Consider the following 18,799-nt stretch of genomic DNA (forward strand, 5'->3'; position numbering starts at 1 on the left):
GGTCCCATGAAGGTACTATGCCCCAGTGTAGGGGAATACCAGGTCCAGGAAGCAGCAGAGGGTGGTGAGCAGGGGAGCAGGGGAGGGGGAGGGAATAGGTTTTTTTTTTTCAGAGGGGATTCTGGGAAAAGGGTTATCATTTGAAATGTAAATAAAGAAAAATCTAATAAAAATAATTTAAAAAGTCTTTGATAAGACTGCCAGATCAATTGCTCCCCAGAAAAGCACAAAGTCTGTATTTGAAGTTTCAAAGCAAGCAAAAATAATTTTTTCACTAATCTAGAATTATTTAATGTATTAATTTAGTCAGGGTTATATGCAATAGTTGGAAATACATACCTTTCATTCATTGTCTGATTTTTTGTTGTGCTTTGTTCAGGTTTCATCTTTGTTTGGGTGTGTGGTTAATGAAACTGTGGGCTTTGAAAATTTTAGGTTAATTCTTTTTACTGTAGACAGAATCTAAATGACATCAATTTATTTCTTCATATTGTGTAGGCTCAGGAACAGTGGTATGTTCTAAGGTCCTACTTCCTAGCTTATACATGCCTCCTGGTGCTTTGTGATAGAAGGTCTTATCTCTTGGATGTTTGTTTTTTACAGAAGCCAACTCCAGTCACATGAGGTCTTCTCTCATTGTATCTATACCATGTACATCTCCTAGTGGCTCTGCATTGGAATATCATTAATATAGAGGTTAGGATTTAAACATAAGTGTTTTGGTAGTATATACACATTCATATCATTAATTCTTTCATACGTATTGCAAAATTTACTTAATTTTACTCTCATTTCACTTTATTCCACATATGTCCAGCCATATAAAAAGCATATAATAAGGAAGGATGTTTTAAGAGAATGAAATTAACTTTAATTAGTGACATGCCTTTTACCACAGACAGAAAACATTAACTTCTATATTAAGAATTATTGAATATACTCAATAAAAATTTCATTTTTCTAGTAAATCTATTTTACTTTCACAACTAGGTATCCTGGATTCCTGATCACAGTTCATCTCTAGGTCAGAAACATTTGGATGCAAATGCCAGCTACATAATGTCCATGAATGTATTTATTAGGTATATGAATACAAATTTTCCCATAAACTTTTTCTGACCAAAGTTATGATCCAAAATTGAACTACATTATATAAACATATATTATACATTGTGATCCAATCAAAGTACTTTGCTTATCTTTATTTCAGAAGCAGTTAATACACAAGATGGAGCTTCCAGATGAAGCAAAATTTAAAGTTTGCTGACAAAATTCATGCCATTTCTATTTTTCATATACTCTCCTATCTTTCTATCCTTCAGATAGTTTCTTCTCATTTTTCATGAAAAATTTCTCTCTTTGTAGGTGAATAACAAACTCATTTGTGTAAAGCACAAGAATTCATTTACATTTTGGTGATCATGGATATAAACTTACATATTTGCACCTTATTTGGTTAAACGAGTATAAGGTGGATGATAAAATGCAAATAATATATATATCCAATACATGTCTTTATTTTTGTAATACTTAAAATGTACGAGAGTCTTTATTTTGTATCATCATCTTTCTGTTCTCAGAATACAAGAAACCTTCAATAAGATAAAACACAAAATAAATGAAATTATAAAAGTTTGTAAGTGGGTGGAGATGGACACAATTATCCCTAGGGAGGTAACCCACACCTACAAAGAGAAATATATTTTCTGTCATGTGCAGAATCCTTATCAATGGGCAATTTAAAAAATATTTTATAAATGTCCAATTTTTAATGCCCATTGTCACTAATGGGAATTGAATAACAAAATATAGAAGTCTGTTTAAGTCATACCTGTTTTGGAGTCTCTACTTATTTATAAATCAAGAATATTTATAAATAAAGTTTGAATTTGCTTTTTTCTGTAAAGGTCTTTTACCAAAGTATTTTAGAAATTTGAAGTGGGAACTGGAGAATTGATTTGGGATTAAAACCACTAGCTGCTCTCGTAGAGGATGTAGGTTCAGTTCCTAGCACTCACATGATGACTCACAACATGCAACTGCAGTAATGAGATGTTCCATACAACTTAATCATTTTATTTAATCAATTTTATTGTATCTTCTGTGAGAAACATCTGTTTCAGTACTAGTTAATTTTTCAGTCTTATTTATTTATTTATTTATTTATTTATTTATTTATTTATTGTATATGAGTACACTGTAGCTGTCTTCATACACACCAGAAGGGAGCATCGGATCCCATTACAGATGGTTGTGAGCCACCATGTGGTTGCTGGGAATTGAATGCAGGACCTCTGAAAAAGCAGTCATAACTGCTGAGTCGTGTCTCCAGCCTGTATTATTTGATTTTTATAAAAGGAGTCTGATAGAAAATAAAATGACTCAAGGAAATATACGCAATGCATGGGAATGTTTTAAATGCAACTCTGAGCAAGTGATCTGTCTTTCTGAGTCTTAGTTGTATAAAAACAAATATTAGGAGTGCCCTGCTCACTCTATAACCTTTGGATAACTTTTTTAAAAAACAAAAATGAATAAGCTGTATAAAGTCCTAGGTGCTGTCCACTTCTTCATTCTCTTAATAAGCACTGTGTCGGGCTGGAGAGATGGCTCAGCCGTTAAAGGCTAGGCTCACAACCAAAATAAGCACTGTGTCTGCCTTGGGTATGAGAATTGTGCTGATTTCTTGGTCCCCAATAATGCGCATAACACATTTCCAAATGTTGGGATTTTTCAGACTGAAGTGTTGAGACTAATAAATATTGAGCTTTATCCTTATTTTTTATTTGCCAAGAAGATCATGATGATTTATTTACTTTTTTTAACTTGTGAAATGGTGATTTAGAATTGCTCTGTCTGTGTAGTGGTTAGTAAGTCTTATTTCTAAGACTTAAGTCTTATACCAGCTAAGTCTCTATGGCTAGAAGTAGAGCCTCAGTTTAGACCTTCTTAATATCATAGTGACATCTGATATAATTTTACAACTCTTTCTGAGCATTTTATAACTTGTTCTTAAGTTTGAAATGTTATCATTCATTAATTACCCCTCCTTTAAAAAGTATTACTAAGATTTTCCTGATTGTAGTAATATTTTACAGTGTTATTCTGTCTGATCTTCTCATCAACTCTGGGATTAGTTAAGATAAAATATATTTACATTTTCCCTAAAAGAGCCAACCAAGATTATAGTAGTTTTAAATAAAAAATTAATTTTTAGCAAAGCAGAGACCCATGCTCTAATAACTCTCTTATATCATGATAAATACATATGATTTTTTTTTACAGTATCACCACTGGATTTGAGCATACAGCCTCTAATTGTCTCTGATACAAAGTATAGCAATATATAAAACACTACCATGTAATCTCTAGTGAGTCAGTGGAAAAATGGCTGAGCTCATATGATGTAGTCTCTGGTTACTTTTGTCCTCAAGGTCATTAGGGTTACTTACAGGTCTGACCCAGAGGCTTACCTTCTTTCCTGAGTAATGCAGCATGCAAACGGGGCACCTTCATACAAAATTCATATTTTAGTCCTTGAGGGTAAGAAAATATATTTGGAGACTCTTACTTAGTGTTTGACACAGAAGTTAAAGATGTCCAAATGAAAGAAAAATAACACAGCTGGCTTTGCAACCTTCTATCCCAAGCTCTAGTCCTACATCTTCTGGTTTTCCTTCTTAGATATATTATCTGAGCTCTTTAAATTGCATAATATACTAATCCATAAAAAAGTAATAGACAGGTTATAGAACACCTGCTCTGAAGGATACCTGGTGTGACAAAAAAATACTCTTCACCATTTCTCATATGTGGTAAGGTGTGCTTACTGTTTTATCCAAATGAATAATACCACTGTTATATTCCCCCAGGGAACATGCTTTTATTAACATCCCATTTGGGGAAAAATTAATTATTGATCCTAGACAACTGTTACTAGTGAGATGAATAAAAATATGTAATAGAGGCTCTTGTTACAGCTATTCCCTTTAGTGAGAGGCCATTGAAGATGTCACATGTTAGAAAGCTGCAACCAAGAGAGAGATCTGTAGTCATGAAACCCTCATAGGAAAAACATGTCAAGAGAGAGATCTGTAGTCATGAAACCCTCATAGGAAAAACATGTCAAGAGGACTTCATCAAGCTTTTATCTCAGACAACTGGGGAGAAGGTAATTAACATTTCTATGGGATTCCAACTCTGGCTATTGATGAATATCACAGGACTATTTTCAGTAATTATTTAGACAAATCTATTGGTAATGAAAGAATTATAGGATTTCAATTTGAATTTCAGGTTATGGGACAGGAATTTATATTTTGTGTGTACAGTACTTGTATGCTTCCTTTAACTGGTATTATTTAACTTTTGAGAAGAAATGTCAATGTGTTATTTTATGCTCCCCAGTTTAAACCACAATGCTGTGACTTACTACTAAGTTTGTGAGACTTAACAAACTAAGAAATGTTCCTTGCAATTGTGGTGCTCAAGTACAGTGGTTATAATAAGTACAAAACATTCATCATAAGAAGCACAAAAAACTGAGACATATTCATTTATACATACAGAATGTCCATAAAAACACTACACTGGACGCCATAACATATACCCCAAAAGCCTGTAGGGTAAAAGAAAGATGAAAAATATAAATTATATTAATTTAAAAATAGAATACAATAAGATACATTTTGTATTTATTTATTTATTTATTTATTTATTTTAAACTCCAGATTTTGTTCCCCTCCCAGTCTGCCTCCCGACTATTCCACAGGCCCTGTCTCCATGAGGATGTCCCCATTCCCCACTCCAGTAGACCTCCCCACTCCCTGGAGCCTCCAGGCTTTTGAGATCCTAGCCCAGGCAGATCTCTGACTGAAACCAGACCTGGCAGTCCTCTGCTGTATATGAGTTGGAGGCCTCATATCAGCTGGTGTATGCTGCGTGGTTGATAATCCAGTGTCTGAGAGATCTTGGAGGTCCAGGTTAATTGAGACTGCTGGTCCTCCTACAGGGATGCCCTCCTCCTCAGTTTCTTCCAGATTTCCCCTAATTCAACCACAGGGGTCAGTAGTTTCTGTTGGGTGCAAATATCTGCATCTGACTCTTTCAGCTGCTTGTTGGGTCTTTCCGAGGGCAGTCATGACAGGTCCCTTTTTGTGAGTGCTCCAAAGCCTCTGTAATAGTGTCAGGTCTTGGGGCTTCTCCTTAAGCTGGATACCACTTTGAGCCTGTTGATGTACCTTTGTTTCCTCAGGCTCCTCTCCATTTCCATCCCTGCAGTTCTTTCAGACGGGAACAATTATAGATTAAGAGTTTTGACTGTGGGATGGCAACCCCACCCCTCACTTGATGCCCTGTCTTTCTGCTGGAGGTGGGCTCTACAAGTTCTGTCTTCTCAATATAGGGCATCACATCTTCGGTCCCTCCCTTTGAGTCCTGAGAGTCTCTCACCTCCCAGGTCTCTGGTACATTCTGGAGGATCCCCCCAATATCGTACCTCCTGAGGTTGCCTGGTTCCATTCTTTCTGCTGGCTCTCAGGACTTCAGTCCTTTTTCACAACCCAATACCAGATCATGCTTCCCTCCCCACAACCTCTTTCCAGCCCCCTCAGTAACTTTTTGTTTGTTTGTTTGTCAAGAGGGTTTCTCTGTATAGTCCTGCCTGTCCTGGAGCTCACTGTAGACCAGGCTGGCTTTGAACTCAGAAATCTGCCTGCCTCTGCCTCCCAAGTGCTGGGATTAAAGGCGTGTGCCACCACATCCGGCTGAATTCATTTTCTATTGGCCATCTACAGCTGGACAGGTAGTCTTCAGAATAATATGTTTCCCAGAGGGACTCCATGGAGGAAAGAAAATATTCATTTACAAGTGGTTATCAATCAGAGCTTGCTTCTCAGTGAAGAATGGGGACATGTGTTACTTTCTCCTTCAGCTCAAGGACATCCGTTATGAAGCTAAGATCAGTATACATACTTCTCAACACTCAGCCTTCTTGTCCTTTCCATAATTATAACACAACCCTATTTACTGGTAAATTACTTTATCCTCTCATATATATAAGACTTAAAGAGTTCCAAGAGACAGTTAAACATCAAATATGTTTATTTGAACTATTCTTTACGTTAGAAAGGAATGAGATATGTTTTATTAACTTAGTGGCTAAAAGGAAAATATTTGGCTTATTTAGGGTGATTCTACTAGCAATGGATACTAAAGAAGGCTGAGAGCCTTAAAAAGGGGGAACCAAATAGCCACGGAAGGAGTTGCAGAGATTAACTATGGAGCAGGGACTGAAGGAAGGGCAAGCCAGCCTAAATATAGCTATCTCCTAGAGGCTCTGACAGTACCTGACTAATACAGATGTAGAGGCTCACAGCCATCCATCGATCTGAGTACATGGTCCCCAGTGAAGGAGTTGGAGAAAGGACCAATGGAGCTGAGGGGTTTGCAGCCCCTTAGGACGAACAACAATATGAACTAACTAGTACCCTCAGAGCTCCCAGGGTCTCAACCACCAACCAAGGACTGCACATGGAGGGGTCTGATTGTTCTGGCAGCATGTGTATAGTAGAGGATTGCAAATTCGATCAGCAATAGGAGGAGAGGGCCTCAGCCCTGTGAAGGTTCTGTGCCCCAGTGTAGGGAAATGCCAGGGCCAGAAAGTGGGAGAGGGCGGGGTGGCAGGCATGGGGAAGGGGGAGGCAGCAGGGGTCTGTTTTTGTTGTTTTTGTTTGTTTCTTTGTTTTTTGGAGGGGAAACTGGGAAAGGAGAAATTTACATGTAAATAAAGAAAATATCTAATAAAAATAAATAAATAAATAAAAGAAAAGAAAAAAAAGAGATATTAAGAAAAAAAAAAGGCTGAGAGCAAGAAATTATAAATATATGTGCTCTTCCCCAGGCTTCTTTTTTGCACTCTTCTTTCTGTTTGGCGTTTTGTTTAATTCTTTTTTATTTTCTTTCTTTTATTATTATTAATCATTCCATTCATTTACATCTCAAATGATATCCCACTTCCTGGTCATCCCCTCCATGAAACCCCCTTCCCATGATTTCCCACATACTTATTGCCCCTCTGCCACCCCATCCACATTTGCACTTCCCCCTCCCTTCTGCCTGTATGAGAGTGCCCCACTCCCCGATACTCTCCTACCCCAGTTCTCCAGCATTCTCCTACTCTGGGGTATCAATCCATGCTGAGACCAATGACCTCCCCTCCCTTCGTTGTCAGGCAAGGCCATCCTCGGCTACATATGTATCTGGAGCCAAAGATCCTTTGGTTGGTGGTCTAGTCTCTGGGAGAACTGGATGGCCAGGCCAGCCTATGTTGTTCTTCCAATGAGGTTGTAATCCCCCTCAGCTCCTCCAGATCTTCTGCCAGCTCCCCTACCAGGTTCCCTGAGTTCAGCCTGATGGTTGGCTCCAAGCATCTCCTCTGCTTTGTTCAGTTGCTGGCTGGTTGGAACTGCCACACTTGGTTCCTCTCTGTAAGCGCCTCTTCACCATGTCAACAGTGTTGAGTTTGGTGTCTGTAGACGTGATGTATCCCCAGGTGGGGCAGTTCCCTGTTTGGCCCTTCCTTCATTCTCTGTTCCATATTTTGTTTCTGTTATTCCTTTGGACAGTAACATTTCATGGTTAAAAAACCTTAGAGATGGGTGGGTGGCTCCATCACTCGACACAGGGGCCATGCCTATCTACTGGAGGTGGTCTCCACAGGTCCTATCTCCCACTTCTCTGGCATTACAGCTAAAGTCATTCCCATTGGGACCTTGAAGTCTCAGATTTCTTTGGTTCCTGGGACCTCCCAGTGGCTATCCCATGATCCTCATCCCCCCTGCTATCTATTTTTATTCAATTTCTTGACCCTCAGTACTTCTCTCCCTTCTCCTCCAGATTCTTATACTGCCACTCTTATTTCCTCCTCCTTTACTCCTCTCATGTCCCCCTCTTTCTCCATCTCCCACAATCATACTGTTCCCATCTCAGTACAGGACTGGAGCATTTACCCTCTGATCTTCCTTCCTTCTACACTCCATATGGTCTGTATGTTGTATCATAGGCATTGTGAGCTTTTGGGTTAGTATCAACTTATTAGTGAATACATACCATGTGTGTTCTTTCTGTGTGTGGGTTAATTTACTCAGGATGATATTTTCTAGTTCCATCCATTTGCTTGTGAATTTTATAAAGTCATTGTTTTTAATTGCTGCATAGTACTCCATTGTGTATATGAACCACATTTTCTGTATCTATTCCTCTGTTGAAGGACATCTGGGTTACTTCCAGCTTCTGGCTATTATGAATAAGGATACTATGAACATAGTGGACCATGTGTCCTTGTTATATGTTGAAACATTTTTGGGGGTATATGCCCAGGAGTGTTATAGTGGGTCATCAGGTAGAACTATTTCCAATTTTCTCAGGAAACACCAGACTGATTTCCAAAGTGGTTTTACCAGCTTACAGTCCCACCAGCAATGGAGGAATGTTCCTCTTTGTCTACATCCTCACCAATATCTGCTGTCACTTGAATTTTTGATCTTAGTCATTTTGATTGGAGTGAGGTGGAATCTCAGGGTCATTTTGATTTGCATTTCCCTGATGACTAGGGATGTTGAACAATTTTTTAGGTGCTTCTCAGCCATTCCACATTCCTCAGTTGAGAATTCTTTGCTTAGCTCTGTACCTCATTTTAAAATAGGGTTATTTATTTCTCTGGAGTCTAACTTCTCGAGTTCTTTGTATATATTGAATATTAGCTCTCTATTGGATGTAGAATTAGTAAAGATCTTTCCCCAATCTCTTGGTAGCTGTTTTGTCCTATTGACAGTGTCCTTTGCCTTATAGAAGCTTTGCAATTTTATGAGGTCCCATTTGTCCGTTCATGTTCTTAGAGCATAAGTCATTGGTGTTCTGTTCAGGTACATTTCCCCCATGTCCATGTGTTTGAGACTCTTCCCACTTTTCTCCTCTATTAGTTTTAGTGTATCTGGTTTTATATGGAGGTCCTTGATCAACTTGGACTTGACCTTTGTACAAGGAGATAAGAATGGATCAATTTGCATTCTTGTACATGCTGACCTCCAGTTGAACCAGCACCATTTATTGAAAATGCTGTCTTTTTATTAACTCAAATAAATCAGTAGCTTTCCTATACTCAAAGGATAAACAGGCTGAGAAAGAAATTAGGGAAATGAAACCCTTCAAAATAGTCACAAGTTATATTATATACCTTGGTGTAACTCTAACCAAGCAAGTGAAATATCTGTCTGACAAGAACTTCAAGTCTCTGAGGAAAGAAATGGAAGAAGATCTCAGAAGATGGAAGATCCCATGCTCATGGATTGGCAGGATTTAATATAGTAAAAATGGCCATCTTGCTGAAAGCAATCTATAGATTCAATGCAATCTCCATCAAAATTCAGACTCAATTCTTCATAGAGTTAGAAAGAGCAATTTACAAATTAATTTGGAATAACAAAAAACCCAAGATAGTGAAAAGTATTATCAACAATAAAAGAAATTCTGGGGGAATCACCATCCCTGACTGTATTACAAGCTGTATTCAAGCTGTATTACAGAGCATTAGTGATAAAACTTTATAGTATTGGTTCAGAGACAGGAAGATCAATGGGATAGAATCAAAGACCCAGAAATGAACCCTCATACCCATGGTCACTTGATATTTGACAAAGGAGCTATAAAATACTTTATTATCCATTAGAAACCTGTTAGTTTTCTAAAGAGAAACAGAAATGGATGGGATTTGTATGGGAATGGAGGTGATAGGAGTACAAGAAGGAGGAACTGTAATCAGTATATATTATGTGAGGAAAAAATTTATTTTTAATAAAAAGTAAATGTAACAAATGTCACATGGGTAAGAAATTTATCATACAACATAAAAGAAAGCACCCTTGATACTTATAGACAATGGATATAATTAGCCAGCTAGGTCTTGGTCTTCAGCATGTAATATGACTATAATTTGTAGTTTCACTCATTTGCATATGTTTGTTTGTTTATATGTATATATCTATGCCACTATATGAGGGTCACTTGTATGTAAAGGCCAGAAATAAACTTTGGGTGTGTTTTTCAGTCATATTCTATGTTACTTCAGCATCCTCCATTCTACTCCATTGCTCTATGGATCTACTTTTATGCCATACCATGACATTTTTGTTACAGTGGTTCTGCAATGTATCTGAAAATCAGGCATATTATGTTTCCAATATTGATCTGTTGATTAGTTTTTAAATTTTTGATAAATTTTATAAATGTATACAATGTTTCTGGGCCATATCATCCACCTTTTAACTTTCCCTTCCAACTTCTCCTATGTGTGTTTAACAAGGGTATTGCCATTAATTTTGGCTGCACACCATAACTATAGAGTAAAACAATATTCCTGAGGATACCATACATTTTAGTTGCAGAATATAAAGAACCTAGTCTCAAACTGATCAGAAAGCTCTCCAACTGAGGGATTCTTTTCCCAGGGCTGGAAGGTCTTATTCAGGCTGAATTAGTGGAGAAAAGAGAGCAATGGTCTTACCCAGAATCCTCATTGCTAGAGTATAGACCTGCCAGGAAAAATGTACTCACTGTTTCAAAAGTGGAGGGGTGTTATACAGATAGTAAATCTTTATCTGTTTGGATCTGAGGCTTTCATTTGATATTTGTACACAGAATAGCTTTGGATAGTCATGGTCTTTTAAAATTCCGTATGAAATTTTCTATTTTTCTGGTCCTATGGAGGCTATCAATAAATGAGTATATTTCATTTAGTGACATATTCAGTACATACATAATATATCTGAATACACATATTTATAAGAGCTATTCATAATATCCACAATGTGAAATGTCTATCAACAAATGAATGGTTAAATAAAATACAGAAGACATACATTATTTGTTTGTAAAGAAAGAAATCATATCATTTTCAGAACTGAAACTTACGTGAAAGAAATAAGTAATACTCAGAAAGACACATATACCAATTTCTCTTATGCCAGAAGAGTAAAAGAAAGATATATTGAAAAGTCAATGGAGGGATGGAGTTTCCATCCCACAGTCAATAACTCTGACTCAGAACTGTTCCTGACTGAAAGAACTGCAGGGACAAAAATGGAGAAGAGCCTGAGGAAAGGGGGGTCCAGTGACAGGCACAAATTGGGATCCAGCTCAAGGGGAGGCCCCAAGGCCTGACACTATTGCTGATGCTATGGTGTGCTTACAGACAGGAGCCTATCATGACTGTCCTCTGAAAGGCCCAACAAGCAGCTGAAAGAGTCACATGCAGATATTTACACCCAAACAATGAACAGAAGCTGGTGACTCCTGTGGTTGAGTTAGGGAAAAGCTAGAAGAATCTGAGGATGAGGGCGACCTTGTAGGAGGGCCAAAAGTCTCAACTAGACTGTCCCCATAAGATCTCTCAGACACTGAGCCACCAACCAGGCACCATACACCAACTGATATGAGGCTCCCAACACATACACAGCAGGAGACTGCCAGGTCTGGACTCAATCAGAGAAGATGCACCTAACCCTCAAGAGACTAGAGACCTCAGAGATTGGGGAGGTTTGGTGGAGTGGGGCTAGTGGGTGAGGACATCCTCTTCAAGACAGGGGGAGGAAGTAAGGGATGTGAAACAGTCAGAGGGTGGAACCAGAGGGGGACAAAGTCGGGACTGTAAAAAAAGAAGAATTAAAAAAAAAAGTCAACCTGAAAGTAGTAAGTAAATTGACAACTAGGAAGAGTAAGGGAATAGGGAGAGGGGATAAGGAGAGGACCGGTGATGGTCCATGGGAATCAATTGTGTTAAAGCATAATCTGTGTATGAGAGGGAACATCAATATAGAATTCATAAATATGTATATTTTACATGTATTAATATTTAGTTTAATAAAGATATAAATTATAAATATTAAATATGTGTGGGAAAATTTTCCCTATAGATTTTAATTACTGTATACTAATTGTGCAACCTAATGAGCTTAATTACTATAAGGCATAAAATGTTATTTGAAAGTTTGTAGTTACTTTCTTTCTGTACAAAAAAGAAAGTATCTTCTATTTCCTATTACAGTATACTGTAGCTTTCCTTTTGCTTTCGCTTCCTCTTAGTTCCACATATGGAAGAAAACAAGAAATATTTGATCTTGTGGCAGCTAACTTATTTTATTCACTTAACATGACGATGTCTGATTTCATCTACTTTTCTGCAGAAGACGATGTCTGATTTCATCTGCTTTTCTGCAGAAAACATAATCTCATTCTTCATGACTAAAAAGAGACATTTCCTCTACCATTCATCGGCTGATTGGCTGGTAGGCTGATTTTATAAGGACCACTGTGAATGGTGCTGTGGTAATCATGGCGGTTCAAGTGTCTCTATGGTAAACTGACTTTGGTGGTTTATGTATCTGCCCAGAAGTGGTATATATAGATTATATAATAGTTTTATTTTTATTCTTTAGAGGAATCTTCAGAACTGGTTTCCACAGTGGGTGAATTGAGTTAAATTATTTTCATGAGGCTCCAAGGATTACTTTTTAACAGTTGGCATTGACAGCATGCAGGTAAAAAAAGAAATCTTGAAAAATAAAAGACTTTCAACCAAAAAGGAAGAAAGAAAGAAAAAAAAGAATATGCATTTCATGTAGAAAATAAAAAATAACCACACATAACACTAACACATTATTTTAATACCTATGAAGATGAGATAGGTCTCTACAGACAGTTTAATTGCTGATTCTGTAGGAGACCGCATGAGAGATGTGTTTGTCCTCCTGGGCATTTAGTCTCTGAAGGATGTTATGTCTGTATATATTTCCTGCATCCCTTGTATGGTTCTCTAGAATCTCAAAATGTCTCTATTTGACACAGTTTTCAGTGGAGCAGTTAAAGGCCTTTTGGTGGTCATTTATCGGTTTTAATGTAAAAGGTTGTTGTGGTGCTCAGTGGGTTTGCTTTTTTTTTTAGAAAATATTTTTTTATGCTACCCTTTAATTGTGTACATGTGTGAATATGTGAGCAATATATGCCTGCAAAGGCTAGAGTGTTCAGATTAAGTGGAATTGGAGCTATAGATGGTTGGGAGGCTCTTGAGGCAGTTTACTTAGACCCAAACTTAGGTATTTTGCAAGAGCCAAACACACTCTTAACCCATGAGCCATCTCTTTAGTTCCATGCTAAATGGTTTTTAAACATACACTTGCATATTATTATAGGCCCATAGCATTAAAAATTATATGCCTCAGCTAAGGGTGCGGACAGTATTTAGAATGCTGACCTTTTCTTAAGTTGTTCATAGCTTTACAGAGTGATCAGACTTTGTTGGTCTAATAGCAGGCCTGAGTGATAGGTTGAACATTTTAAAATTTCTATTTAACCATCTGCTGCTATTGAACTTCAGTTTTTGTGAATGGTAACTAAGAATAACTTCTTCAGCAGGGTCCTTTTCTTCATTGGATGAGACTTGCAGTTGGATCTCAAGTGACACTGTTTCACTTTGTTTGAAGAGTAAGGTAAATTTCTAGCTCAATCCTGTCTGTGTTTTATTTAGAATGTGGAAATAGAGGGCAAGCTATGGAATGGTCAAAGAGTAATCATTTACCAAAGATTCTATTTATCACCAAGTTTCTAATATGTTGTGAGTTTATGCCATTTAGTTAAAATACAGGAAAAATCACAATGCTTCATTTATTAAACATTTTGTGGTCTTGGTGATTTGAATGAGAAATGTCCTACATAGGTTGAGGCATTTGCAAACTTGGTTCCCAATTGGTGCTTCCACACAGAGGATGTTCAGTACCTGATGACTTGCCAGAGGAAGGATTCCATCAGGGGCATGTTTTGAAAGTATATGGTATTTTCCTATTTTTAGTTTTCTCTCTCTACTTAATGTTTGTTTCTGAGGATTCAATCTCCCAGATACCTGCTCCTGAATATAACAATTTATATTTATAACAATATTTAAATTATGTTTCATGAAATTTTCATTAATTTCCAGCAAATAATATGAATTAATTTGTGATCTCTTACTCTTTAACATTTTTATAGAATATTATAAATATTATATTGAGTGGGAATTGAGATATATTGAATGTAATTATATTAATGAGAAATATAGTCCCATCAAAATATCAATAAAATGCATATGAATTATTTCATTCCTCTAAGAGCCTTCACTGCTATAGTGCTCTCAGAGCACTTATTGCTATATTTTTCAATGAAGATCATTCTTTAAGTTCTGTTTTAGTTGAGCAATAACCCTTTTTTTTTCATAAGTTGATTCACCCTGTGTGTGGTGGTAGACACAGAGTCAGAAACAAAATTTAACCAAGGCTTCTCAAACATATATCAGATACTCAAACGTATAAATATACTAAGGATTTCCCAATAAGTACAAAGCAACACTTATTTCTATTTGAAAACAATTTATAAATCATGTTCACATTATTATGTGAAAATGTAAAACTTTAAATACAAATTACTCATTCTAACATTCAGGCAGTTTTTACAATGTCATGCTAACCTATAATTATGGAATTATGTCATTGTTATGTCTAATAATTATTTTCCTTTCTATGTTTGTATATATAGAGAGAAACAAAATTTAAAACAGAAAAAAATATATTACAGGCTTATTAAAAAGTCTGAAGACAATATAGTATAAGGAACAGAGGAGAATATTGCTCATTTTATTTTTTATTGTTTATTTTATTTACATTTCAAATGTTATAAATTCCCTTCCTAGTTTCCCCTCTACAAACCCCCTATCTCTTACCCTCTCCCCTTCTATGAGGGTACTCCTCCACCAGCCCACCAACTTCATCCTCCGTGCCCTAGCATTCACCTACGTTGGGTCATCAAGCCTCCACAGGAATGAGGGACTCCCATCCCATTGATGCCGGATAATCCTCTGCTATATATCCAGCTGGAGTCATGGGTCTCCCATGTTGTACCCTTTGGTTGGTGGTTTAGTCCCTGAGAGCTTTGGGGATCTGGTTGGTTGATAATGTTATTCTTTCTATAGGGTTTCAAACTCCTTCAGCTCCTCAGTCCTTGCCTTAACTTCTCCATTGCGTTCCCTATGCTCAGTCAGATATTTGGCTGCATGCATCAGCATCTGTGTTTGTCAGGCTCAGGCAGAGCCTCTCGGGGGCAACTATACCAGGCTCCCGTCAGCAAGCACTTCTTGGCATCATCAAAAATGTCTGGATTTGGTATCTGCAGATGGGATGGATCCTTAAGTGGCGCAGTCTCTTGATAGCGTTTCCTTCAGTCTCTGCTTCACTCTCTTTTCCTGCAGTTCCTTTGGACAGGAGTAATTCTGGGTTAATATTTTTGAGGTGTGAGGCCCCATCCCTCAACTGGGGGCCATAAGCTATCGACTGGATATAGTCTCTACAGGTTCTCTCTCCCATTTGTTGGACATTTTAGCTAATGTCTTCCCTGTTGGGTCCTCGGAACCTCTTGAGTCCCTGGTATCTGGAACTTTCTAGTGGCTACCCCAGCTCCCTCTCCCCCATTGCTACACACTTTCTATCAAATTCCTGACCCTCTGTACACCTCCCCCATCTCCTCTTCTATCTGAACTGGCTCTGATTTTCCCTTTATCTTCTCTCTCCCTCTCAGATTCCTCATTTCCTCAATTGCCCAAGATTATTTTCTTCCTCTTTCTGAGTAGGACTGTAACATCATTTTTTTCTTTTAGAGAAAAATGCAGTCTTCATATGTATCTCTCTGAATTTTAAAAGGCAAAATCATAATGCTTTCAAGACCGCGTCCTTATGCCTGCTGTATACAGGTGTCCATATTTGTATATAACCTAAGGTTTCTGTGTTATAACTTTCCTACGGACTGAATTGGGATAATTTCTTTTCAGTTGTAGGCTGGAGTGGCTTCCCTAAAGGTGGTTACTATAAATTGAATTTCGTGGGTATTTTGCATATAACATTGATACTATGCACTCATGGCTTGTAAGTGGAGAGAAGTGAAAGAGCCCAAATTTAATAATCGTTATTTTAAAAAATAACATCATTTAAAAATATTTTAACATTATTTTAAAAATATTCCATTATTTTTAGATTTATTTAGTTTGACCAGGAAAGTATATTTTGAAAATTGAAGAGGTACCAGTTGGCATAGATAGACTATTCTAAGTAAGCTAAAGGAAGAAAATCATACAAAGTGTGAAGGCTTTTTCATGGTGTGATTATTATTGAGTAAAATTTTATAACCTTCAACATATTGTCATGCAATAAAAGAATAGTGTGTCATAATTTGCATCTCAGAGTAAAATTTCATAATGTTTATATTTGTGAAAATCATTTTAAGTTAAAAATGTTTCTACATAATGTTTCTCTAAAAATGATTAAAATATTTTTGTTGAGTTTCTTTTGATGTTTTGTCCTCCAAGATATTCTATGTATTATTACTACTCCATCAATAGTAATATTTTTTAATGATAGGGTAGTTATAATTTAATGTGTCCTGGCTATGAGGCAGAATTCTTAGTGATTTAAATATATCAACTTATTACATTCTCCAAGCATACTTTTGAAGGACAATTTTCATTTGTATTTTAAACTGAGGCACAGAAAGGTTGTTATTTACCCAAAGTTACATGATCTTTTAAGTGGATACATAAGGAATAAAGTGCAGACAGGTCAGTGCCAGAGACTATGTTCTGTGTAATTACAGCATGTTATCTCTCAGAATTGTTTCAATAACTTTTAAAAATATCCACAAGAATCATGCAATGAAGAAAAAGTAGTAAATACAATGTTTGTTTTTAGTTAATTAACTAAATTCTTTGGTTTATTATGTTTGATGAAAAGGATAAATAAGAAGAAGCATTTCATTTTATTCTGTGCTTTCCTCAAGAGGTGAAGCAAGTGTAGGTTGCTCAATTTGTTTAAGTGATAAATAAGTGTTTATTCACTTTTTGGGCATGTCTTTTAAAGAGGAATGTTATCTGTGAAGAGTTATAGGATGAATACATTTCTCTAGATCTACAATGTATTCCAGCTATATAAATGAGTATCTCATCATAGTATTTCTTATCGTGCTACATACAAAAGACAGTGATGCACCACTGTTCTCACGCAATAAGACAGGAAGACTAAACATATATTTGTTGATATCTAGTCACATGGAACATAGTGTATAGTTATTTTGTATCTGACTCTGAAATAACAGGTTTAAAACTCAGTTTATTGTTGCAACAAAATTTCATCCTAAATGAGAATATGTGATTTATACTTTGAAGACAACTTAGTGGTTATTTTGAATATCTGAGTGATGGTGGAAACTAATAGACAACACACAGAAGGTTCTAGAAATTATGTTGTAAGAAAACAGTAAGATTATGACAGTCTAATGATATTGGAAATGCTGCATTGGTAGTGAAATTATACTGATAATTATACAGTAATTTGAGTGACATGAGTGATCTGGCATCAATTATTATACAGCAACAATATATTTACTTTTACTTATTTATTTACTTTTACAGGTGAAATACAATTTCAAAATGTCATACTTGGAGAATAACACTCAGGTGACTACATTTATACTTTTGGGATTGACTGACAACCCAGAGCTGCAAGTCCCTCTGTTCATAACGTTCAGTCTCATCTATCTTATCACACTGACTGGTAACCTGGGCATGATTGTGTTAATCTGGCTGGACTTTCGCCTCCACACCCCTATGTATATTTTCCTCAGTCACCTCTCTCTGGCAGACTGTGTTTACTCCTCCGCTGTGACTCCAAAAGTGATGGCTGTGTTTCTCACAGGGGATAAAGTTATCTCCTATGGAGGGTGTGTTGCTCAAATGTTCTTCTTTGTGGCTTTTGCCAGTGTTGACTGTTTCCTCCTTGCTGTCATGGCTTTTGACAGGCATGCTGCAGTGTGCAAGCCCTTACATTATACCACAACTATGACTGCTAGAGTGTGTGCTCGCATGGTGATTGCCTGCTACACCTGGGGTTTGTTTGAGTCTGCTATACATACTGGATTCACCTTCTCCCTCCCCTGCTGTGCTAATGTGGTCCATCACTTTTTCTGTGATATACCTCCAATCCTAAATCTTTCTTGCTCTGATATCTATGTGAATGAGATTGTGCTCTTTATCTTAGCTTCATTCAATGTCTTCTTTGCTCTTATAGTTATCTTGACCTCCTATGCATTTATATTTATTGCTATTCTGAGGATGCGTTCAGCAGAAGGACGGAAGAAGGCCATCTCTACTTGTGCATCCCACCTCACTGCTGTCACCATATTCTATGGAACTGTAATCTTCATGTACCTACAACCCAGTTCTAGTCATTCCATGGACAGTGACCAAATGGCATCTGTTTTCTATACCATAGTAATTCCCATGTTGAACCCAGTTGTCTATAGCTTAAGGAATAAAGAAGTTCATAATGCTTTCAAGAAAGTTGTTGAGAAAATGAATGCTTTGTTGAACTCCTGATTAAAAAAATAGATTATATATTTTATTGAAAATATCTGAGTGATGATTTTGAAAAATATGTTGATAAAATATTAAACATTTCACCTAAGTATTATTTTGGTCTCTCCTATTTTTTTTTTTTTTTTGCTTAACTATCACATCCTTTTCTTAATAACTTAATTATTTTCACTTAATACCAAAGGTTTTACTACTCCTTGGTGGTAGTCATTTGGAAGTTGCTAATAATGCAAAGTTACAAAGCTGAATTACTGCAAATCTGAGAGTGTGTATGTTATTTCCTGCTTCCTTCCATCTCTGTCA

The 18,799-nt window shown here is 36.8% G+C and overlaps 1 protein-coding gene across 12 annotated transcripts in view; it reads left to right on the forward strand.

The window, feature by feature from the left end:
- The window catches only part of LOC116103613 (olfactory receptor 5B2-like), a 58,928-nt gene extending 40,338 nt beyond the window's left edge, over positions 1–18,590 (forward strand). For 5 of the 12 annotated variants that reach the window (XM_031389815.1, XM_031389818.1, XM_031389816.1 and 2 more), the window contains 4 exons: positions 3,981–4,171; positions 12,492–12,593; positions 13,465–13,541; positions 17,537–18,590. In XM_031389815.1, the coding sequence (XP_031245675.1) occupies positions 17,555–18,499 (945 nt within the window). In that variant the 5' untranslated portion in view covers positions 3,981–4,171; positions 12,492–12,593; positions 13,465–13,541; positions 17,537–17,554 and the 3' untranslated portion in view covers positions 18,500–18,590. Of the gene's footprint in view, positions 1–3,980; positions 4,172–12,326; positions 12,411–12,491; positions 12,594–13,464; positions 13,542–17,536 lie in introns of those variants that run through there. The other 7 variants (XM_031389822.1, XM_031389823.1, XM_031389824.1 and 4 more) reach the window with 5 other exon arrangements.
- The last annotated feature ends 209 nt before the right edge of the window (positions 18,591–18,799 follow it).

Source organism: Mastomys coucha, unplaced genomic scaffold (genome assembly GCF_008632895.1).
Source record: "Mastomys coucha isolate ucsf_1 unplaced genomic scaffold, UCSF_Mcou_1 pScaffold21, whole genome shotgun sequence".
In the NCBI taxonomy this organism is placed as follows: Eukaryota; Metazoa; Chordata; class Mammalia; order Rodentia; family Muridae; genus Mastomys; species Mastomys coucha.